Source organism: Mugil cephalus, chromosome 11, assembly GCF_022458985.1.
Source record: "Mugil cephalus isolate CIBA_MC_2020 chromosome 11, CIBA_Mcephalus_1.1, whole genome shotgun sequence".
In the NCBI taxonomy this organism is placed as follows: domain Eukaryota; kingdom Metazoa; phylum Chordata; class Actinopteri; order Mugiliformes; family Mugilidae; genus Mugil; species Mugil cephalus.
The window spans coordinates 19,725,013-19,746,915 of NC_061780.1; the positions used below are offsets into that span (position 1 = coordinate 19,725,013).

General features: G+C 42.0%; 1 protein-coding gene across 1 annotated transcript in view; it reads right to left on the reverse strand.

Moving 5' to 3' along the window:
* Positions 1 to 4,025: 4,025 nt before the first annotated feature.
* LOC125015863 (furin-like protease kpc-1) overlaps positions 4,026 to 21,903 on the reverse strand; it is a 165,806-nt gene continuing 147,928 nt past the window's right edge. Inside the window, exons 17-20 of the mRNA XM_047597882.1 lie at positions 13,431 to 13,554; positions 8,515 to 8,690; positions 4,895 to 4,972; positions 4,026 to 4,448 (exon numbers count right to left, since the gene is read on the reverse strand). Of these exons, the coding sequence (XP_047453838.1) occupies positions 4,206 to 4,448; positions 4,895 to 4,972; positions 8,515 to 8,690; positions 13,431 to 13,554 (621 nt within the window). The 3' untranslated portion in view covers positions 4,026 to 4,205. The remainder of the gene's footprint in view (positions 4,449 to 4,894; positions 4,973 to 8,514; positions 8,691 to 13,430; positions 13,555 to 21,903) is intronic.

A 21,903-nucleotide genomic window follows, 5' to 3' on the forward strand; every position in this document is an offset into this window, starting at 1 on the left:
ACATTGAAATCGGCCAAATCAAAAGAACATTGTGGTAATTAGGCTGTAATTCAAGGAATTACCACATCGCCACACAGGCTTAAATAGTCGTGTTGGGAGAAACGCAAAGCACATTATTTTAATGGCGTAATATGCAAACTATGGCTCGTTTCAATTACATGGCTTAACAATGCATAAATGATGCGAGCCTTGTTATTTGGACTGCAGGGTCCGCAGTTATTCAATCACTCGGAGGGGCCAGTGTTAGGGGCCACGCTGCCTCCTCTCCTACACTAAAACCCAGTGCTGAGCAGAGAGCTGCTGCCAAACTACGTTTATGGGAATAAAATTGAACAGTAGCAAATGTAAGCGTTAAATTAACAGTAGGATAATTATATGACCCGTGTGCTGTAAAGATTCAATTTCTTATGCTCTAATTGGGCGACTGTCTCCCCATACATCAGCTCACATCCCTCTGCCAATTTCTCACCAGAAAGCGTCCTGTGAGCGGAAATAATTAGATTTTATTAAGACACGGCTCGTGCATTAAAGAGAATCAAAGGAGGGGCTGGTTAAATATGATATGTTTTTAAAATCGCTGATTGTTCCACACACTCAGTCCACTGAGTCCCACTTAGAGACAAGGACAGTCAGGTCCAAACAGGAGGAGAGAGGCTTGGGGTGTGTCACAGTGATTCTATTAACCCATGCAATGAACTGTCCACTGTAGAGGGACGACTCCTCATCTAAAACCATCTGGCAGAAATGTGTGATGATATTTAGAAGGATGTTTTATTCTTAAAATGAAGCTGCAACTGAGGAGGATCAGCCCATTTATGTCTTACTTGGCTGTATGATGTATACAGTGAACTTGGATACAAGATTTTGTGAGTAGTTTGGAAGCTAATCAGTAATGTGGAGTTCTGAGCCGAGGAGCACTCAAAAAAGAACTCATCAGAGACTTAGAGGACGTCTGAAGTCCGTTAGGTTAACCATGAAAACAAAACACGTTTGCATATTACTAGATTTTCCAAAAGAGGAGGGAAGGTGAACTTTTTGGTGAGGGGAAAAAAAAAACATTAAATGCAAATTTCTGTTTTCAGATCAATATTTCTGGAGGCAATTGATAAATTGCTTATTTTGTCCAAGCAACAAACTCCACAGAGATTTATTTTATAATTATAAAAGTGAAACAAACTGAAAAAAATAATGATCTGATTTCAGAAGTTTTGGTTAGATAATGAGATTTTTTTGATCTAAACTAATAAATCTGTCAGGGAATGATCAAATCACTGATTCATTTTCAGTCAGTAATTATCAATAGTTTCGGTGGCTGTGAATAATAAATAATCATCTACAATGAGATGTTTGGTATTTAGCGCCACAAGGATGCAAACAGCCATAGTGGAGAATTATTTCTGTTTAGGGAAAAACCACATCTACATGGATATTTGCTTGCTTTTACTTGAAGCAGAGCAGGAACGAAATCAAACATAAGAAGAATGAATTCATTGTATTTAGACGCAAATATTATTATTTCCTTATCCTCAATTTAAAAGACACCCTGAGTTACAGCAGCGCGCTGATGTGTGGAATGTAAGCAGCCCCCTCGCAAAGTAAAGGTTTTATTTCAGATTAGCTGTTCGGATATCAATAATTCTGACTGAGGCCCGTTTCGAGTCTTACATAACGAGAGCCGACCCACGCTTTTCATCCGTACTGTAATTGTTGTGAGCATCAAAGACGGCGAGATTGACAGGCTGTATGGGAGGATTAATACAGTGGGTGAGTGACGACATACCGAGCCGGGCCGGTCAGGACGGAGGGAGGGGCGAGGGAGGGAGGGAGGGAGGGGGAGAGGAGACTGAGGTATGGGGGGTGAGAAGGAGGAGAATGAGAGAAAAGTGGGAGAGGACAAAAAGTGGGGAGCGAGTTAACGAGAGGGAGAGCATTAATTGTGTGCTTTGTGCCGGGGCCCTTTTGCTGAGTGTGGCTGTCGAGGTGCGGGCGCTAACCCCTCCAGCAGCCCGCCGCGATCTGAGCCAGCTCTCAGACTGCTGTATTCCAATGCAATTAGGCCACTCAAAGGCCTGCTTAAAGCTGCACCCCCACTACACACACACTCAGATAGCAACAGCCCCTGTGGGTCCCCTCCATTGTAGCAGGGAGGTGTATTCTGTCCCTCTTTGAGGCCCTGCATGAAGAGACCACCCCAGGGAGCAGAAAAAAAAGCAAGGATTACCTCTCTTTCTGTCCCCCTTCCCTCTGTCTTTCTCTTTCTCTCTGTCTCTGCCTCTTTATCTCTCTGTCTTTCTGTTCACCTCTAAAGTCTATCAGCTCAGCCAGCCTCACAGCTCTGGTTAGCAAAGGGACAAAACTTCCAAGTTTTTTGCAGGAAGGAGGAAACAGAAGAAGTAGAAGAGCAATGAGGCATTTTCTGTGATGGATGTCATTGTGGGACTGCTTTAGCAATATCACTTCCCCCTTCCTCTTTCATTATTCATGCAGTCATATATTTCAACAAGTGGCGTTGGGCATGTAGCTCGCTAGCTCGTCCCCGTTGGCACCGGCGCGGCAGCCTCAGTCGGTCTCCTCTCTGTGTGTGTGTGCGTCGTATTAAAGCCCTTCATGACAGCAGAGCTCTCTTGGCTTGGTTTCACCGTGTCTCATTCCCCAGAAAGCATTTAAAGCAGATTACAAACCTAACGCTACACCTCCCCAGTAAGAGAAGAGAGGAGAAGGGAGGGAAAAAAAAACTGGCACATTAACACCTGCAATACTACTCAATGGCATCAACAGATTAACGAGGTAATCCACACAATGAGGTCTTTGATTCGTGTGGTTTGGCAGGCAATAACGGCAGGCATAATGCACACTGTTATTTCAGACCGTCCCAGCACGAGAAAACCTGGCAGAAGCCTTTCCCTTTTTTCTTTTTCTTTTTTTTTTTTTGTCTTTCTGTCAGATGAGCTTTTGAAGAAATTTAACTTGTGCATCTGGTGCCTTTGCTTGTTTCCTTGTCAGAGAAATAACCTGCTGGCTGCTCCTGTGGCACATGCGAAGGGAGAAAGGGAGGAATCATAAGCTTTCTGAAGGCTGTTTAAACAGCAGGGCTGAGGAGCTCTCTATCGTCCTTCCCCCCATTTTTCTGCATAAGGACGTGCGTATAGAATAAGTGTGTGTGTGTGTGTGTGTGTGTGTGTGTGTGTGTGTGATAGATCTCGCGGTCCCATCGCTCATGTGCGGCTCGATTAGCCCCACGTGCCTCGTTCGTCAGACGTGGAGGCAGAGCAGATGGCAGGAGATGCACCGTGTTACCGTGCTGCAGCACTATGTAACGCTGCTCTAATTGAAACATCAATACTGCCCTGTCAATACACTACTGCTCCTTTACAAAACAACACTACCAACCGACCTGAACTAGACTGAAACGACACAAAAAAAAAAAAAAAAGAAAAAAAGATGCTATTGCCCTGATGTCTTTGTTTCCAGTGGGGATGTGCTGGTGAAAACTTTCTGGTTGATGCCAAAATGTCAACTCTCCCTGGTGCCATTTATTTACTTTTCTTTTGTATCCTAATTTCAGCAACACACTTCACTTGCTTTCCGTTTCCATACTGCGTTGTGGCGGTAAAGGAAGCACGCGGAGAAAGAGGAGAGAATTTCCTCTGTAGCATCTCCGCCGTGGCACATTTTTAATGAACTGATAAAAAAAGTTGAGGCAGCTCACACGGCTGTGATCAGTAATTCGACGCTATCGGAAATTCAGCGGAGAACAGAGAGAAATTAGGCGGCTAGGAATTAATTTGTTATTTGTCCAACTCAATGAGGAGTGACGCAGCCCCTTTAATGAATGGGTAATCCATTTCTTATTGCACCGAGCTGAGTTCACCCTTCACTGAAGTGGAAAAAGACAAACATATCTTTCACTAACCTTTGCAGCCACCGAAGGCAAAAGAGGAGGGGAGATGAGCGCTGAGGCCCGCTCCTGAAACTATTTGGTTTTTTTTTGGGGGGGGGGGGGGGATTTATGTGTTTGTGCGTGTTTCTGTGGGTTCGGAGAGTGATTGAGTTTTTAAGAGTCCACGATAAATAATCTGAGCTGACACCGAGGCCACACAGTCGAAATACAGTGCGAGGAATTGATTCGTGATCAATCGGCTTGCTGCACTGTGAAAAATAAGAGTCTTTATTTAACCGTGGTTCATGTTTGTGTCTTCAGCTCCCTACCGGCTGCCCCACTCCCTCCCTCCCCCACCCAGCCTGCCTGCCTGCCTGCTCACGGTGCCTTCATCTCTTGGATCTGAAGAGTCCGACCGTTGCACCTGAGCCGCGTTGGTATCCTGGACGGTCTGTGAGGGTAGGGACCTGCTCTCTCCATCCACATCATCCCTGACAGTCTTGGTTTCAGGAGGCTTCTTCACAACAGCAGGCCTTGATCTCGAGGAGGACGTCTGTACGGCATCTGTCTGAAGTAACCGTTGGATATAGTGTTAATTATTAAGGGCATATATTGTTAGTCTACAGGAACTATAAGGGCTTGAAGCTGTCATTCCTTTCATTCCTTTCCGCTAATTTGCTGATTTCTCATTTCATCGTCATGATTGAAAAAAACATAAAATGCTTGTAGCTATTTTCTAAAAGCTCAAATCAAGTTGTTTTGTCCAACCAACAATCCAAAAGTCAAAGATCTATATTGTTAAGATTGTTAAAGAAAAGACATTGTATTTCACTTGCTCTAAATAATGAAACCAGCAAGAGAACCATGGTCTGATAGCCGGTGTGGTTAGCATAAAAGTAGACATCTACCTTCTCTACAAAATCCCATATTTAAATCTTTACATTTAGTCATCACAAAAACAACTAAAACAACTTAGAAACACAATAAAAATGGAGTTGTGGTGCTGCAGTTTACCTTAAAATCCATTCTTGGTGTTTGGGGTTTGCTGAGACTCATGTTCGCCACCACTCTGTGTTCGGGGGTTTTCGACATCTGGTTAATGAAACAGATGTTTTGTATTAAAGTCAAAAATAACTTCTGCGTAGTACAGAAATACCCCATAATGCGGGACAAGCTGCGAAACACTTGCTCCTTCACTTCTAACATAGCTTCCTGGTTCTTTAAAACGTCCCAAATTCGTCCCCTCCAAACCTGACGTTACAAGGGGTTATTTTCTCAGAGAGCTCTTCCACACCTGCACCTCTGTCTCCACAGGCTGAGCAGCACTCCCCGTGAAGCAAACCGACATTTACGTGTTAAATCTATGGGGTGGGCATTTACTCCAACTTCCACTTAACGACTGGTGTTAATTTATAGTCGTTTTGATACATTATTTGTTCTTGCTAAGACTCTTTGAGGTCCTCCATCTGCTGCACTTCACGCCGCCGCCACCACTTGCAGCAGGAGTCGTGACTCCTTTGACTTTCCTTTCCCCTCCTCCTTATGGGAGTCGTGGGTGAAAAAAAACTGAGAAAACACACATGGGAAACGGGACACAAGCTGCTCGGATGGATTTCATTCAACTCTGTTTTCTCAAGTAAAATGAGACAAACCGCCGAATTTGAAATCAATCAATAACTGGATCAGTCCACGGGAGCGACGATCAGACTCCAGTTACGATTTGATCTTGGCTCAAGTCTTCAGTGAGTGTTGACGTCTCAGAGTTGTGAGGAATCCCGAGCCGGCAGCTTACAGCGGGGGTTTTAGTGATACAGTATTTACAAGGCATGAGGAAGTGGGAGCACTGCAGCAGACGGCACCGTACACAGCGCTTTCAATTATTTCTCACAGCATTCATGAAAATAGAAGCACAACAGGGAGTACAGTATGAACGACAAAACTATAAAAAGACATGGAGTGAAAAGAGAACTCCCAAGCCAAAATATACGTGGTGTTTTGCATGCTGCTGCAGAAATAGTTGCGGTTGAGTGTAGACCAGCAAGTGATGGAGCTAAGTGGGTGCATAAATAATTGGAGGGAGGTTATGAATTTGTTTTGAGAGTGAAGTCAGCATCGGATCCATTCTGAAGACACTTTAAGAAAATGTTCGGCAACCTCTCTGGATGTTCAGAAGAGATAATGTTTAACATGCTCAGGTTCTTTAAGTTTAGGATTAGCTTGATAACATGATAAATCAGTAAGTTTGGTTTGATCATAAACTGAAGGAGGCAGGAAGCTTTTTTCGTGGTGGTAAGTTGATTTTGAATCACAGCGTTGGGAACTGAAGGTCTGTCGGGCCAATCAAATATTTTGGGTTAGAATTATGTGGTGATGGACATAAGAGTAACAGCAAGGTAGTCATCAACGTCATCTGAGCTCCGTGGATTTGAGCTGATGATAATAATATACGTAAAGTAACACGTTAAGTGTTTAAAGATACACGTTCCCATTATTATTTCACTAAAAAAAGAAAAGCTTCTCCTTTGAATAATTATTATTATTTTTTTTTTCAATAAGCCTGCTTTAGACTAGTGTTGTCTTTGGCCTTGTTTACTTATATCCCGCTGAGAAATAATGCTCGGGTCTTATAAATATGAGAAAATAATATGTCTGGATGGGATGGATGGATTATTAAAGAATGCATGCTGATCCGCACATGACAATTAGCTGGACCTACTGTTAGTTAATAAGGATCAGTGCGTTCAGTGAGTTTAGTATGTCGATATTCACATTAATGTAAAAGAAACATAGTTGCAGTTTTTGTTGGTATGTACAGTTGAGTGGACCTGACAGACGTTTTCATTCAAAGAGACTAAAATAGAATAAAACTTAACCTTTTAGAATCATTATTCGGATCTTTCTGGGCATATTGCATTATAGTATTTTGCATTAAGTTTGCCAAAATGAATTACACAATGAAGTTGAATAGAACGCTGCCTCCGGATCTTTATGTAGTTTGATGTTCACCAACATCTCCTTGAGCGCCTCATCAGACTTTTTTTTTTTCATCTACCTACATAACAGTATTCCATCTGCAGAAATGTTATCTTTGTATTTAATGATAGCATAAAAAGAACTTGTCAGAGCGCTTGGTTTTTAGTGCTCTCTCAGGTTTCCAGTTCTCAGCAAATAACATGATGTGCACAATGTTACTATTAGCTGTGGGGAAGGACCAAAGAAAAAAAAAATCCTTCACATCAAAAGCTCCAGACTGGTAAATTTAGCATATATTCAAGTATTGGAATGCACACACACACACCTACACTATATCCTCTCTGCCCTCTAACACATCAACAGAAACAAATGACACCCAGCGTTTCCTGGAGCTGAACTCGCTCTCCTCCCTTAGATGAGAAGCCGTCGGTGAGAGAGGGAGAGACTCACAGACAGAGATGTTTGCTTCCCAGCCCTTCCACCGTCTCCGTGGGACAACCCTCCCCATCCACCCGCCAACCAACCAACCAACCCCCCCACACCCCCCCCAACCTAATGGATCAAACAAAGGACATCATTTGTAGGCCAAGTCTTTTTCTGAGCGTCTCTCTCCTCGGCTCTGCATACCAATCCAATACAGCCCAAGGAAAAAAAGCCATGCCGTGGTACATGTGTGTGTGTGTGTGTGTGTGTGTGTGTGTGTGTGTGTGTGTGTGTGTGTCTGGGCTGTAGGTTGGAAGGTCTGTTTGCCTCTCCGCCAAGCATCGATTTATCCTTTTCTCCAATTTATTTCTCCTCCTTGCCTCTACAATCCATTCAGATCTGCCTCTAGGGGAGGAACTTGGGGTAAAGACATTGCGGGGCCTCGTCGTTGGCTCAAAACTCATCTACTGGCCCAGGGACCGTGTACCCCTGCAAGGACATGTTGGGCAGCGACATGCACGCCAACAGTTACATACCTGCCGACCAGCGGCACGCTTTTGCCAGAGCTGTAATTGACCTGAAAATGCAGCGTAAAGGACAGAAACTGGCTCACCGATCGTGAGAGGATAATGCTAGCTCCGAGAGAGAATTATATTGGTTTCAGTTCAAACGCTGAGAGATTGTTAAGTAGACAACAAAATGCGCTGTAATTTATTAGGAATGTTAGCGCCTAGCTTTTTTTTTCCTGCAGTAACAACTGTTGGAGAGGCCAGAATGATATTTAATTGTTCCTCATAATAAGGCCTAGACTCAGCGTACAAGCTGATACGATCAGAATAACAATATCTCAAGTCCCGATTCAACTGTCTGATCCCTATCTCTGTCTGTATGATTCTGACATTTTCAGATGTTATTACTCAGACTCAAGGATTTGCGTCCTAAAGCCTAGACGCCAGAGTCGAACAGAAACGCTGCGTGCGCACAAATCCCACGGTGGTGCCCCTACGCAGACGCACACACAAACACACCCACGTATGGCGGATATCTGCGGACCATTCTTCAGTGTCACTGTGAGCGACGCCTGGCACATCCTTACACCTGAAGTTGATCAATGCAGATATGTCCAGGGGGAAATTGAAATCCATAGGAAATTAGGCGGCGCCAGTGATTTATTGGAATAGTAAATCACAGTGTGCGCCATGTGTGAAGCGCGTGTGTTCCATCTCTGTGCACAGTACCTGCACCTCGAGCCTGGCTGGGACGCTGATATCAGCCGCCTGCACCCTCGCATCTCTCTCCATTTGGTAAACCCGTTGAATCAGCTCCAGAGGGGGGTAATGCTCCCTCTGGTATATCCCCCAGTGAGAGATGGGGTGATGCTCCCCCATGGACACAATGCTCTGCAGGGGTTCCTCTGAGGCAAGAAAGAAAAGCATTAAAGTACGGTTAGAGCATTGTTTTGCACCGAAAGCCTCACAAGCTACGTTTCTATCCAAATGTCAACCACATTTCTCACAAGTGTTTAAAATGTAGCCATGGATCAAGTGGGTTTTAGGTCTCACCGAGTGGGCTGAAGTAAGCGATCAAAATGTAAAAACCAGAAAAAAAGGGGTTTTCAGGCAGCTTTTGTGGACTTCTAATTCTTTAGCTGGTTCATAATTACCCAAGTTTGTATTTGATTTTATACAGCACTTAGATCCTTAAGATTTTAATGAATTAAAATTCTAATTTTGGGACAATGTAATCTAACTATCTGAGAGAAAATAACCGTGTTGATACCATTTTTTTAAATTACAGCAGGAATCCTGTAGGAAAAAATTGAAAGATGACTAGCTTTATGCTTACTCTTAACCATAAATCAAGGTTTTAATCCTCAACTTTCTGTGCTTAAAAAAAGGGACTTTCATCCCTTTAAGGAAGAAACTACAAGACAGACACAATTACAGTACACTTCCAATTTGAGAAATATATCTCCAGCATAGAGTAGTTGTGTAAGTCTCTTAGAGGAGATTGAATTCATGCATGAATGTTCAAATAAATCCAGAATGCTTTTCTTGAGAATAAAACACAGGCAGTGTGTGTGTGGTGTGAATCCCGGCTGAAGAATCACTAACTCACACAAATGTTCTCACACACACGCACACACACATCCCTTTCCTTGCAGTTATTTTTTTCTTTTTCCAGGTACACTGCTTGTGTTCTCCTAGCTTGTTTTTGTCCTGCTTTAATTGCTTTTTTTCTCGTTTTTTTCCTTTTTTTTTTCCGCAGAGAAGAATAAAAGACAACAACAAGGCAACGAGGGCTGCGGCTAATGGAGAGGCTGTAATTGTGAATGGAGGCATTCATCTGGAGACGTCGTCCGTGAATTGTGCCGCACAATACCCAGCGCCGGGCTGCTCAGATCACCAACCAGTCACCAAGCACGCGCACGCACGCACGCACACACACGGACACACACCAAAAACCTCAGATCACTGATGCTCAGAGGAGGAACGTAATCACACCTCCGCAGAGAGAAAGACACAGAGGAGGGGAGGAGAGAAGGAGGAGAGGAGCTGGAGGGGAGGATGGGAAGAAGAGAAGAGAAATTCTAAAGGAGAGGACGGGGGGAGGAGGAAAAGGGAATGGTGAAATTGATGTTTCCTACCATTTGATTTGGGCCATGGAGCCCAGGAGGCAGATCAGATAGAGCTCCATGCACACACGTTCACTCATAACACATGCACACACCCATTCTGACATACAGCACATGCAGCCAAACACAGACGCACGCATGCACACACATAACATATATGAATCCATACCTATACACGAACGCACACGCATTTAAAAAACTATATACACGTTACGCATATCCAAGGCAAGAGCTCATCTCACAAACCCCACGCAGAAACAGTCAGAACTCACATCACGTGCACTCACACACATCCCCGAGCCAAACAAACACCATTAAGTCAAAGCACACAGAAAAGTGGCTAAAAAAGACGCAACAAAGCCTATGTATAGGAAAAAGAAAAAAAAAAACTCTCTCATCTTGTCGAGGCGAGACGAGGCACCTGTCAGCGTGGCGGCTCCTGCTACTACAGAGAAACATCAGGAAACAACAACTCAATTAAACGCACCATCCCTGTTCAATTACTGCCACATAATCACAGCAATTTACCTTTACTTGCTGCACAGCCACCAGCCAAACACACACGGGGGCAGGCGCACTTGCAGAAGCAGTGCAACACTTGCAAACACAACCAGACAGACGCACCTATATATCATGAGTGTAAAGCTCACCGTGCAGTACCTGCAGGGTAATGAGACGGACATGGAGCATGTGGTCAGAGAGTGCTTCAATTAATTATTTGATTCAGAACAACCAATATAGTATAAGCAAGTATCTTTTCAAATATCTTTTATATTTAATGGTATATAGTTTGCAAAATCTGCTTATTACGAGTGAATTAAAGAAAAGTGAGTGGATTCAGGGGAACCTTTTTGCATCTTCTGGGTAAGTAGAACGATCAGGGACGTCAAAATCATCAATCTCAGGATAAAGGAACTAAAATTATATTCCCACGAACGTCCACATATTTTAGTTTTCATGGTATCTGATTCATTTTGTCTGAATGGCTTAAGTATCTGTAATTATTTCGTGTCCAGAGAGCACAGCTGAGTAGTCCCATCTAAGCACCTTGCAAAAATAAATTTGGACTAGAACAACAGTCCTGCGATAAATCATATTTTCAAGGATTTTTCTTGGCTCCACCTTGCAGTCATTTTGGAGTGCATCCCTGCATTAAACTGCATTAGTTCAGGATAAGTGTGCCTAATACGCTGGCCACCGCGATCCTTTCAGACCCCAATGAGGTGTGAAAGCCAGGGGGCACAGGTCAGGGAAAATCAGTATATACATTTGGTTGGTAATGTCTGCTCCCACTGGGACGTGTGAGTGGTCTGCAACAATCGCACGGCTGATCTGGAACAGGACAGAAATTTTTTTGTTCACTCTAGTAAAAACTAAATATCTACAGGTAAAAATGTGTAGAGTTGCCACTAAACATACACAAGCTCTGACACTTGATAAAACCTGAAAACAAGCAGCAGAATAATGAATCTGTAGCGGACTTACAGCAGATGACAAATAAGCTTAAGAAACATTAGGCACTATGTGACTGAAATGGATATGATGGATAAGAGAGTATATATACTTTGGTTTACTTTGAGAACTCTTAAAGTTACACGTTTTTAAAAACAACAGAGTGCTTCAAACTTTCCCGCCAGCTGATCTGGACAGAGCCCTGGCCCCATCCAACTTCTTTAGTAGGAACAGAAATACATGACAATAAATGTGAGCTACGCCCTTGTGGCAGAAAGCCCTGCAAACAAGTTCGAACATTTTCTAGAAAGCCTTCCCAGAGAAGAGTGGAGGCTGTTACAGCAGCACATAAACAGGTGTGGAGTTGGAATTAGACGTTTAAGAGCGAGAAAAAGAAAAGAGACTGTGTTTAACATAAAATTCACATGCAAAATACAATTCACAAAAAAATATATAAATTACTAGTATATCATAACAATTAATATGAACTGATATTAATTATTCAAATAAACGAAATAAATTATTGTCAATTAATATAAAGTCACGCATACGCTGAACTCTTGCATATATTCTATTTCTTGCAGCACACACACATCTGTATGCTAAGTAGGAAACATAGCCAGGGGCTGGTTAGCTTATGACAGAGACTGTCAACAGGTTGCTCGGTCCAAAACTAAAAAGTAGCTGCACTCATAAAGCTCACAGAGACATTCCTTTATGCCAAATTAAGCTAATAATCTACTGACTCCAGCTTTGTATTTGAAGACGGACATGAAAAGAATTACATGCTGTAAGGACAGTTTATAAATTAGGAAATGTGGAAATGTCCATACAGCATTCAAATATATTCAAATATATTCTCTATACAGCACAATAGGATCTTGTCTGGAAACTCCAATATCAAAATCATGATGGTGGGTGACGTCGTGTCAAACTACAACAGAATGATGTCACTGGGGATACGCCTGAAGAACAGCAACGCTGTACGAACCTGTGAATGAGCCGCGTGTGAGTATGTGTGTTTGTGTGTGTGTGTGTGTGTGTGTGTGTGTGTGTGCGGACAGCAGATTGACTAACAGCTTGAACTTGGGTAAGATCCAGGAGCATGGGGAGGGATACATGGATGGATGGAGAGCAAGGGAGAGGAGGAGAGGGGGGGAGCCATTGATTTCTCAACAGAGAGATCAGCATCTTGACAGGAAGAGACGAGAGAGCGACAGAGCACGACACACACGCGCACATATAGAAAGAGAGAGAAATTCCACGACTTTTCCACCACTTTTCAGGTTTCCATCTCTGAGATCGAGTCCTTTCACGTCCTAAAAACTTTCCTCCTTTCTTCCTTTCAGTCTGATTTCCTAAAATAAACTCAAAAAATGAAACAAATCCTTGTGCATAATGACCTAACTTCAACTGAATATTTCCCCGTGACTATTTATCAAAAGTCCACGATATTCCAGGACCTCCCTGACCAGTGGGAACCCCTGTTGACAGAGATCAACAGGAGAGTGCGGTTCGGCCTTGATGATTTTAACATCTCGCCCCCCCGACGGGGACACGGAGAACGGTGCTGTGGCGAACATGGTGTGTGTGTTGGTGTTTGGAGGTTGTGTGTAATGGGTGAGCTGATGACACGCACTGTGGAGGAGGAGGAGGCGGAGGAGGGATTGAGAGGAGGGGCGGTGGGGGTTTAACCTGGGGTCACATTGTAATTACACATCACAGTCTCTATGGTCAGTCGACTGACTTCTTCTGACTGCAGTGCCTCGGCCAAAGAAGCGGGGATGGCAGGTGGAAAGCAGGTGGCTGCGAGAGCGGAGGGTTAGGAAGTTTTTGTGCCGCGTTTGTTAAGAACTTTGCAAAAAAGGACATAATAAAGTTCTTCTTTCCAGAATTTTACATTTCAATAGGTTTGTTTGTTTATGCTTTTTCATTAACTTCTGCATCAATTAATTTACCACTCAGACTTTTTTGCGGCGCGCTCAACGCATGCAGTGTGTCGCACCTCGACGGCAACTCAGTTTGCAGGAGTTCAAAGTAGTGCGAGCGCTTGACACGTTCACATACCGTGCGTGGTCTTGTGTGGGTGGTAGGTGCCATAGAGGATGAGTGTAACGCTGAGCAAAGCTCCGGCTGCCTTCTCTTCGCTCGGCCTCACACAGCTCCACACTGTGCCTCTGTGGTCAGTCACCTGGAAATGAACACAGTAACAAAGACACTATTGCACCAAAATAAAATGAATAAATACTGAAAAACGTCCTACAGCTCCTGAGCTATTATAGAGAATATATCCAGAGAAAATGAAGAGGAATGGGTAACAGCTAACAGCACCTTATGCAATTATTATTAAACTCTCTGCAATAACATTTAAAACCTTTTTCACCTCGTAAACGTAGGAGTGATTTTACACTGTAAAACATTCTATAAAAATTAAGTGGGATCAACTCATCCTTTCCCATTAATTTAATGATAACACATAACTTGGCTTAAATAAACCTACATACTTCAAAACTACAAATACAAGTTCTTGTATTGACACAGTGAGCTGAATGAATGCACAGGTGAGAGTTATTACAGAAAAGTCTCCAGAGACAAATCAGAACAAACACATATTATGGAAAGTTGCAGCTAAACATAAATCTTTTCATCAGTGTTTTTTTCATAATAATTAAAATGAATTCAGTCCCTACCCATCTACACTCTATCATGGATGCTTAAGTTCTGTTAACTTACTTTAGCTGTTTTTTCATTTTAAAACACATAAGATGCACATAATTTAAAGGTAGCAGGGAAATTTAGTTTTTTTTATTCAAGCCACCTTAAACTGATTTACAGTGTAGGAACATTTGAAACATTGTGCCGGGAATCCGGTGGACTGCGTGACCACAGGGTCATAAAGTAGTCATACAGTAAGTTTCACTCTGACTAACGTTTAGCAAATCTGCCAAAGAAAACGTGTTGACTCATTTCCAACTGAAACATAGTTTATGTATCTGTAATCCCTTCACATAATGTACATGACGTCATTGAGCCTACGGGGAGTTTTGAGGTAACCCCTCTTTTTTTGAACTTCAAAATGGATCATAAAAGGAATAAATTTACATACGACAATTATTTTTAAAGTCTTAAAATTTGACTGCATTTATGTCTAACATGCTGTGTATTATTGTTTTCCTCTGACAAACGGAATAAATCAGGTCGAATCGGGCTCATGGACCTGATGACTCTACACACGAAGGAGTTGTAAAAAAAAGTTCCCTTTAACTTGTGACCTGACCTAATGCTTTTTGTCTTTATTATGACTTCATATTCTCCACAAGCCAACAGGTGAAAAAAATTATGTCATAAAAATTGAGTAGAAGAGAGGGTTTTTTTTTTTTTTTAAGGAAAATGCTTTGTATCTGAAAACAGCCAATCATGTTGGAGAAGAGAATCGTGTGTTTGGCAGCGCAGGACAGCAGACAGATTGACACATTTGAAGATTAACACATTCAGGTAAACAGGTTTCAGATTGTTAGCCCGTGTTGATGGTTGCTTTCACCAGTTTCATTGACAAACATCAGCTGTGGCTAATTAGCAGGAAGGCTATGACAAAATCAAGCTTGTCACTTGTCTGCTATGTTCTCTCTGTAAGCTGATGTCTTTACTCTCCCAAGATCATTTGTGAGGCTCAGGAAGCATCAGCCTGTAACTGTCAACAGAGTGATCAACAAGAGAAAAAATACACACAGGATCAGCCACAACATTAAAACCACGGACAGGAGTAGCAAACAATATTGACCATCTTGTGAAAATTCAGCGTTGTGCTGGGAAACCTTTGGACCTGGCATTCAGTGTAGATCAGAGGTCTTCAATGTTTTTCAGGCCAAGGACACCCCGAACTGGTGAGAGATTAAATAGGGACCCCCTACCTACTAGAAGTCTTCTATATTAAACTCAGTCTAGTGCTATTTATAAATATACATTATTATGAGCATTTTACATTCAGTATTAAGCTATTCAGATAATACACAGGTTCAAATATTAATTTTTTAAAATTTCAAACGTGCAACAGAAAGATGGCCGTGCAACCACCGTAAACATAAACATACATATATCTGTATAAATATAATATGGATTTCACCTGGCGACTGAATAGACAATAGGGGCGGGGCCTACTGTGTACAGGAAGCTTAGGTTGACAGGTGTAGTGTGGTACTCTGTGCGAAATGCAGCTGAATGAGTGGAGGGCTGAAATAAAATAGGTTGGATTCATTTTAATGAAATTTGTGTAGTTGGGTTTATTTAAAAAAAATAATTTAAGGGGGAAAATTAAAAGAAAAAAATGTCTAATCAACCAAAGATTTTGCGACTCCTCTGCAGTAGCTTCGCAGTTGAAATAACTAGCTTGTGAAATACAATTCTTTTATACACACTGCAGCTCAGCTCACGTAGAAACTTAACTTTTAATTAACTAAATGAAAAAAATCACTTTTTTCTTGGCTGTTATGTCATACCCTAAAAACACCCCTTAAATCAAAGACAGACCTAAGCTCCCCATCCATCCAGCCTGTGTGTGTCCGTGTCTGTTCTATATTGTCTTTGTGTGTGCGGGTGCGTACGTGTGAGTGCTCTGAGCAGATCAGAGGCCAGGCATGGCGGCCCCCAGCCGAGCGCTGCATTGATTTGTTGTTGGTAAACAAACAGCTGGATGCTACAGGTGGATCGATAAGTCTCGCATGCCTCCCAGCCTCCCAGCATGCCTCTCTACTAGCCTGACATGGCTCTCAGAGCAACCCCGCTGTCACAGGGAAACCTCATGAGTCAAATACCTGGAGTTGTATTTAATTGAGCTTAAGTTAATTTTATAAATAAAGTCAATTCTTGATTAAAGTCCCATTGGTATCCATGAATACTGTTTTGGGCGTCCTGACTTCACCAATAATGTAATTCATATAGCGTATTGTTGTGCACCGTATTCTCAGCCTAATTTGGCATCACGATGCCAAATAAACTACAAATTAAGAAACAAATAAAACTGCTATTATACTACTGGCATGATGAAAAAAAAATCACATCACAATACAAAACCAGGCCATAGTGGAAGGAAGAAAACTAAACTGACTTTTAGACAAGAGAGACAAAGAAAATGAAAGGATTAGCAGAAGCAGAGGAGCAAAAGGGAGAGGGGAAGGATTTCAAAGTCAGAGAGACAAACTACAGAGACAGAAAGAAAAAGGGTTGGGGGAGGGATTAGCGATGGGCGAGAGATGGCAAGGATATCGAAACGGGTGAGTGTAAGGGAGAGGAAAGTGAGACCCAGAGAGAGGATGAGACAGAGATGAGGAAGGAATTCAGAGAGAGACGGTGATACAGAGGTAGGCAGTGGGAGTGTGATAGACAACGTGAGAAGAAAAGTACAAATGATACATTTGGTGAAGAAGAATATGAAGGAAACCAAGAGAAAAACAGTTTAGATGAAGACTTACAGACAAGAAGACAAAGCCACTTTATGATCTATCATTTTTTTCCGCCCAGATGGAATGGTTAGGGACTAACTTGTTTTCCAGGTCACTCAGCACTAAATTATACAGTTGCACAATCATCTATCCTCTATTAACGTGACACTACAGCTCCTATGGGCAGTGCACCACAACTCTCCAATCAACAGGACTGTTCATTTGAATTAGCTCAAGTAAAAAACAGAAGCCGACTTGATTTTCTACTATTTCATCATTAATTTCTGCACAGTTTGTATCCCTTTAATTGACTAAACAATATCTGGTATGTGACATAATCTGCATATTTGGGAATTAGCAAGACTGTGCATTGGTGTACTCAATGCCAGGACTGTTTAAAAGCTCATTGAGCTGTTTTTCAACCTCATCTTTATATGTCAGAATTTAGGGCTATCACATGACCAACAACTATTTTTTATTTTTATTTTGCGTATGTCATGGAGCTCAGCTTCAATAACTAGTTCTTGGAAAAACAACGTTGTTTTAGCTTGACTTTTTAGTCAAGCTAAATATGACACTTTTTAATATAAATGTGGCATTTTAACATAAATACAGAGGATGTTAGATGCTAGCATATTCCCTGATAGGCAGTGTTTATTTGTTTTTTTCAGTGGAGAGAAGCAGAAGCTGCAGCTGCGTTAGCTTAGCAAGAGTTGCAATTGTACAGAAACTGAATTATGGAGAATGGCCTTTCCTCTGTCTGCTCTCTGACTCTCCAACAAAAACTGAGTTATTCTTGCCACATTAATTACAGCGCAGATATGTTTCTGGAATGCTATTTTTGACTGCTTGTGTTTCAGTGAATGAATGTTTCGCTCGCCACGTGATCACAGCAGCAGGTCGGAGGGGGCAGATCACCAGTAAATGAGTAATGTTCTTTTTTTTTTCATGTCACACATGTAACAGCTACAGGCTAGGGTCATTACACATCAGCGTTAAACAAGCAGTTATCTCGAAGCGTTTGCACGGTGTGCACGGCTCATGTCATGTTTATTCAACTGAAAACAATTACATTTGATATCCACTTAAAACAAGTTTCTCTTTAAGAAAACACAGAACTCAAAGCTGTTAGCTAAATGAATACCTGTCTTCATCAAAGATTCAAAGACATGTATTTATGTCAAAGATAAATACGGATTATAGCTTTTAAACTTGAATGTTAAGCGTGTGCCGCTATTAGGTATAAGATATGAAACAGGAAGTTGCTTGACAACAGCACATGGCTTATTCTGCTCTCATGGAATAAACACAAGCGTCAAGATAAAACTCCCCAAAAGGGAACCTGTGAGTGTTGGCTGCACTGGAGAGTGAGGCAGTGTCAGATGGGAGGGGAGGAGGAGTCTTGCTGTGTCTACATATGTAAAGCAGCGGGGAAGCAGCAGTGTGTCAGACTGAGGCTCTGGCCCAACCTGGGCTCCTCGCTGCTCCCTCCAGCACATCAATCATCCAAAACAGGGCCATCATTGCCACGCTGCATGCTGGGAGACACGCGCACACAGAGCGCGCGCGCACACACAGCCACACTGCAGCACACTTAAACACTAACAACTGAACTCACGCAGTCGCCTGAGTTATGAGCACACGCGCACGCAAACGCGCAAACAGCCAACATGCATATTGAACACACGTGTAATTACTGAAACAAACATTCTGCACACGAGGACGAATGCGCACACAGTAAAAAGTGCACGCAGTCAGTGACACATACAAACACCTCCAGAGCAAAGTATTCACAAGCACACACACAAACACGGCAGTGAAGTCGCACTCTTTTTGCCTCCCAACCTCGCACAAAGCACGCAGATAAACAGAAATAGGTATCCTGTGCCCACAGGGTGCCCTCGCCCCCGACCATCTGTGACGGGTGCCAACGCACAGTGGGTGATATTTACATGGAGCCCCCCCCCCCACACATGCCCACCACACCATTCACACATACACACACACATGCACACACAAAGAAAGAAATACCCACAAAGGGCCGCTCGCATCGCTTGATCTCCCAAAACTCATTAAACATGCAGATATATGCAAATATATGCACCTCTAGAAATCCACCTTGGGCCAGAGTGAGTGAGTGCGTATGTGTTTGTGGGTGAACGCACATGTTTGTTTGACTCTGTGTGTAGTTGTGTTTCTACTGTAGGCTTCTACAGTGTTTCCGTCAAGCTCGGTTCTGCGTGTGTTATTTTCGGTTACAGTAAAGAGTGAAAATGCTGCTAACACCAGTGCACAAGATATCAACGGTGTATAGCATTACGCCATTACTTTCAAAAAGAGGAGCTTGTGGCGGAAAGTTAAACATTTCATGTCCAAGTTCAGAAAGAAATTCTGAAAATAAACTCTGCTGTTTGGTGTTTCACTGGCAATGGGATATGTTATTGTCATTTTAAAGAGTGCGTAGAAGAACTTCTGCTGTTTGTGTTCAGAGTGACACCAGTAGGGGCAGCTGATTTCGCATGCTGGTATCTTAAACAAATAAAACAACTATGATGCAACAGTCACATGCATCCAAGGTTTAATCTACTCAAGGGAACATCTTGACACAGAAACCAGATCATGTGTCTGTAATGTAAAAAAAAAAAAACCCAAAACAAAACAAAACTGTACCACATCTGACAACTCAAGGTGGAATCAGTTATTTTCTTCTGGGTCCATGCAGCGGTTGAACTGTACAGTTCAATATATTTCCTGCAGTTTGCCTCTATGTGTGCTTGTTTAATCTGATGGAGAGACAAAAGGGGAGTGACTGCAGAAGGAGCACCGGGGATGATGACGGTAAATATATGATCTGCCAGTCACAGCCAGCCAGGATGGCTGTTTGTGTTTGTGTGTGTGTGTGTGTGTGTGTGTGTGTGTGTGTGTGTGTGTGTGTGTGTGTGTGTGTGTGTCCACAGTGCTGCAGGCTAAATAGTGCCATTATATTCCTACAGCAGCACTAGTCACAGTCAGCTTGAGCCTCAAAGTCCTTTGGGAATCAGAGATGTCTCTGCTGAAACTCTGCTGCCACCCTGCTACACACACACAAACACACAAAGAAACATACACACACACACACACACGTACACATACACATACACATACACATACACATACACATACACATACACATACACCCTGTGGGCATGGCAGTATGGAGCCAGGCAGGGTAGCGGGGAGAGCCATGTGTGTGTTTATATTTTGGTGTTTTTCTGTGTTTGTGTGTATATAGGACACAGTTTCTGTGAAAGCAGAGTGCAGTAAACACACAACTCCAGCTTGTCCTTTGAAAAAACTATTGTGTTCTGCAGTGAAGGAGAGAAAAATGCTATGAGCCACAGTAACCAATTAGAAGAGTTACTGTATTACACATTCATGCACTAAAAGGGTTGGTAACCCAAAATTACAAAGGAACATATTTTTCCTCTTTCTTCCAGAGGTATCTGATAATGCAGTTATTTTTTTGTTATCTAAGCCAAGGTTTTAAGATCTCCATTATACAGATTTATGCCTCCGCCTATGGTTGGAGATTTAATATCTAATGTAAACACTAATCACAAACCATTTAGACACTCTGATATACTGTAGATAAGTTACACTGCTTGCAAACTAAAAACTAACTACAAAAGCTGTTTCTAATAAATATATTAGCTTTTTTTTTTTTTTTTTTTTTTTAGAAATTGATATATCCCAAAATAGACCCAGCGGGGTTGGTTGCGTCATCTAAAAACACCTGGAACCAAAGCTTGGACAGGAAGATGTGAGAGATTTTCTCTCTTTTGTCTCACAATAAAGCAAACAATGTTGTCTCCCTTTCACTCCCAGTAAAAGACACGTCACATCATGTTACTGCAAAAACAAACAAACAAAAAAACACATATTGTCAACATGAGATATTTGAATGACTCACGACAGGTCACGGGCTGTAAATTTACAGAAAAGCATGTAAAAAAAATCAATTGTAACTGTGTACAACTTATTTTTTTAAATGTGTAATGTTTGCATCTTATACAAGATTAAAATAAAATTTCAAGAGGAAAAATCAGAAATTTAGTTTGTTCAGAAGTACAGGGGTCTTTCCCATCGCCAGAAAGAGATAAATGCGCTAGGATAGACTGTTTCTATATATTTACCGTACATAGAAGTTATGCCAAACACCAATTTTAGATTGTCTTTACAGTTGTTGAGAGTGTACAGAATCAAACAATATAATTATGATCCCACAGGCATTCAGGAACCGAGTAAATCTAGGTGAGCAGAGTTTTAAAGAGTATGAATAAAAAGATAACTGCGGCTTAATAAGCTACGCTCAGTGTCCCCTTGTTTCAAGATAATCCACAGAGAGTACCGACATTAGCAGAAAAGAGCGAGGTCAGTTGATTATCCAGCAGAATGAGGACGCTGATTATGGAGTGGACTGAGGTGGAGAGGAAAATCTGCACGATAAAACCAGAACTATTTGCATGTATAGCTACCACGGGACGTAGCGGGGAAAATCTGTCTTTTTGTAATTTGGGTGAAGCGGCACTTTCAATTAACCGAGCACTAACCATAACTATAAAATGCTAATGGCTTATTAGGTTATTGGATTTTTCAATTTCCTATAGGATGATACCCTCTTAGCATTACATGATGACAGGTGTGTTTCAAAGAGAGAGGCTTAAAGGAAATAGAGAAGGAGGGTGAAAATGAAAAACATGGAGCAGTAGATCTGCTTATGGACAATCCTCATTGATTGTGATAATAAATAGATAGGTACATTGCTCCAGTTACTCTTCAGATGTTACTGGAGACATTTTGGAAGGAAGTCTTCCAAAATGTCACCTATATAACCAACAAAAACAACAAACTGAGATAACAAAGTTGTGGTGAATTATACAAAATTATTAGGCTTAAAAAACAAGTGTCTCGAATGTTCTGGAAAACTGAACTTGTAGAGTTTCTTGAAGAAGCTAATAATGGGCTGATAATGGTTCATCAGAGCACCATTCATTAGGGGAAGAGGACAGGTAAGCATCTAGCCGTTAACAGACACTAGTCATGCAACTATCCAGACATTAACT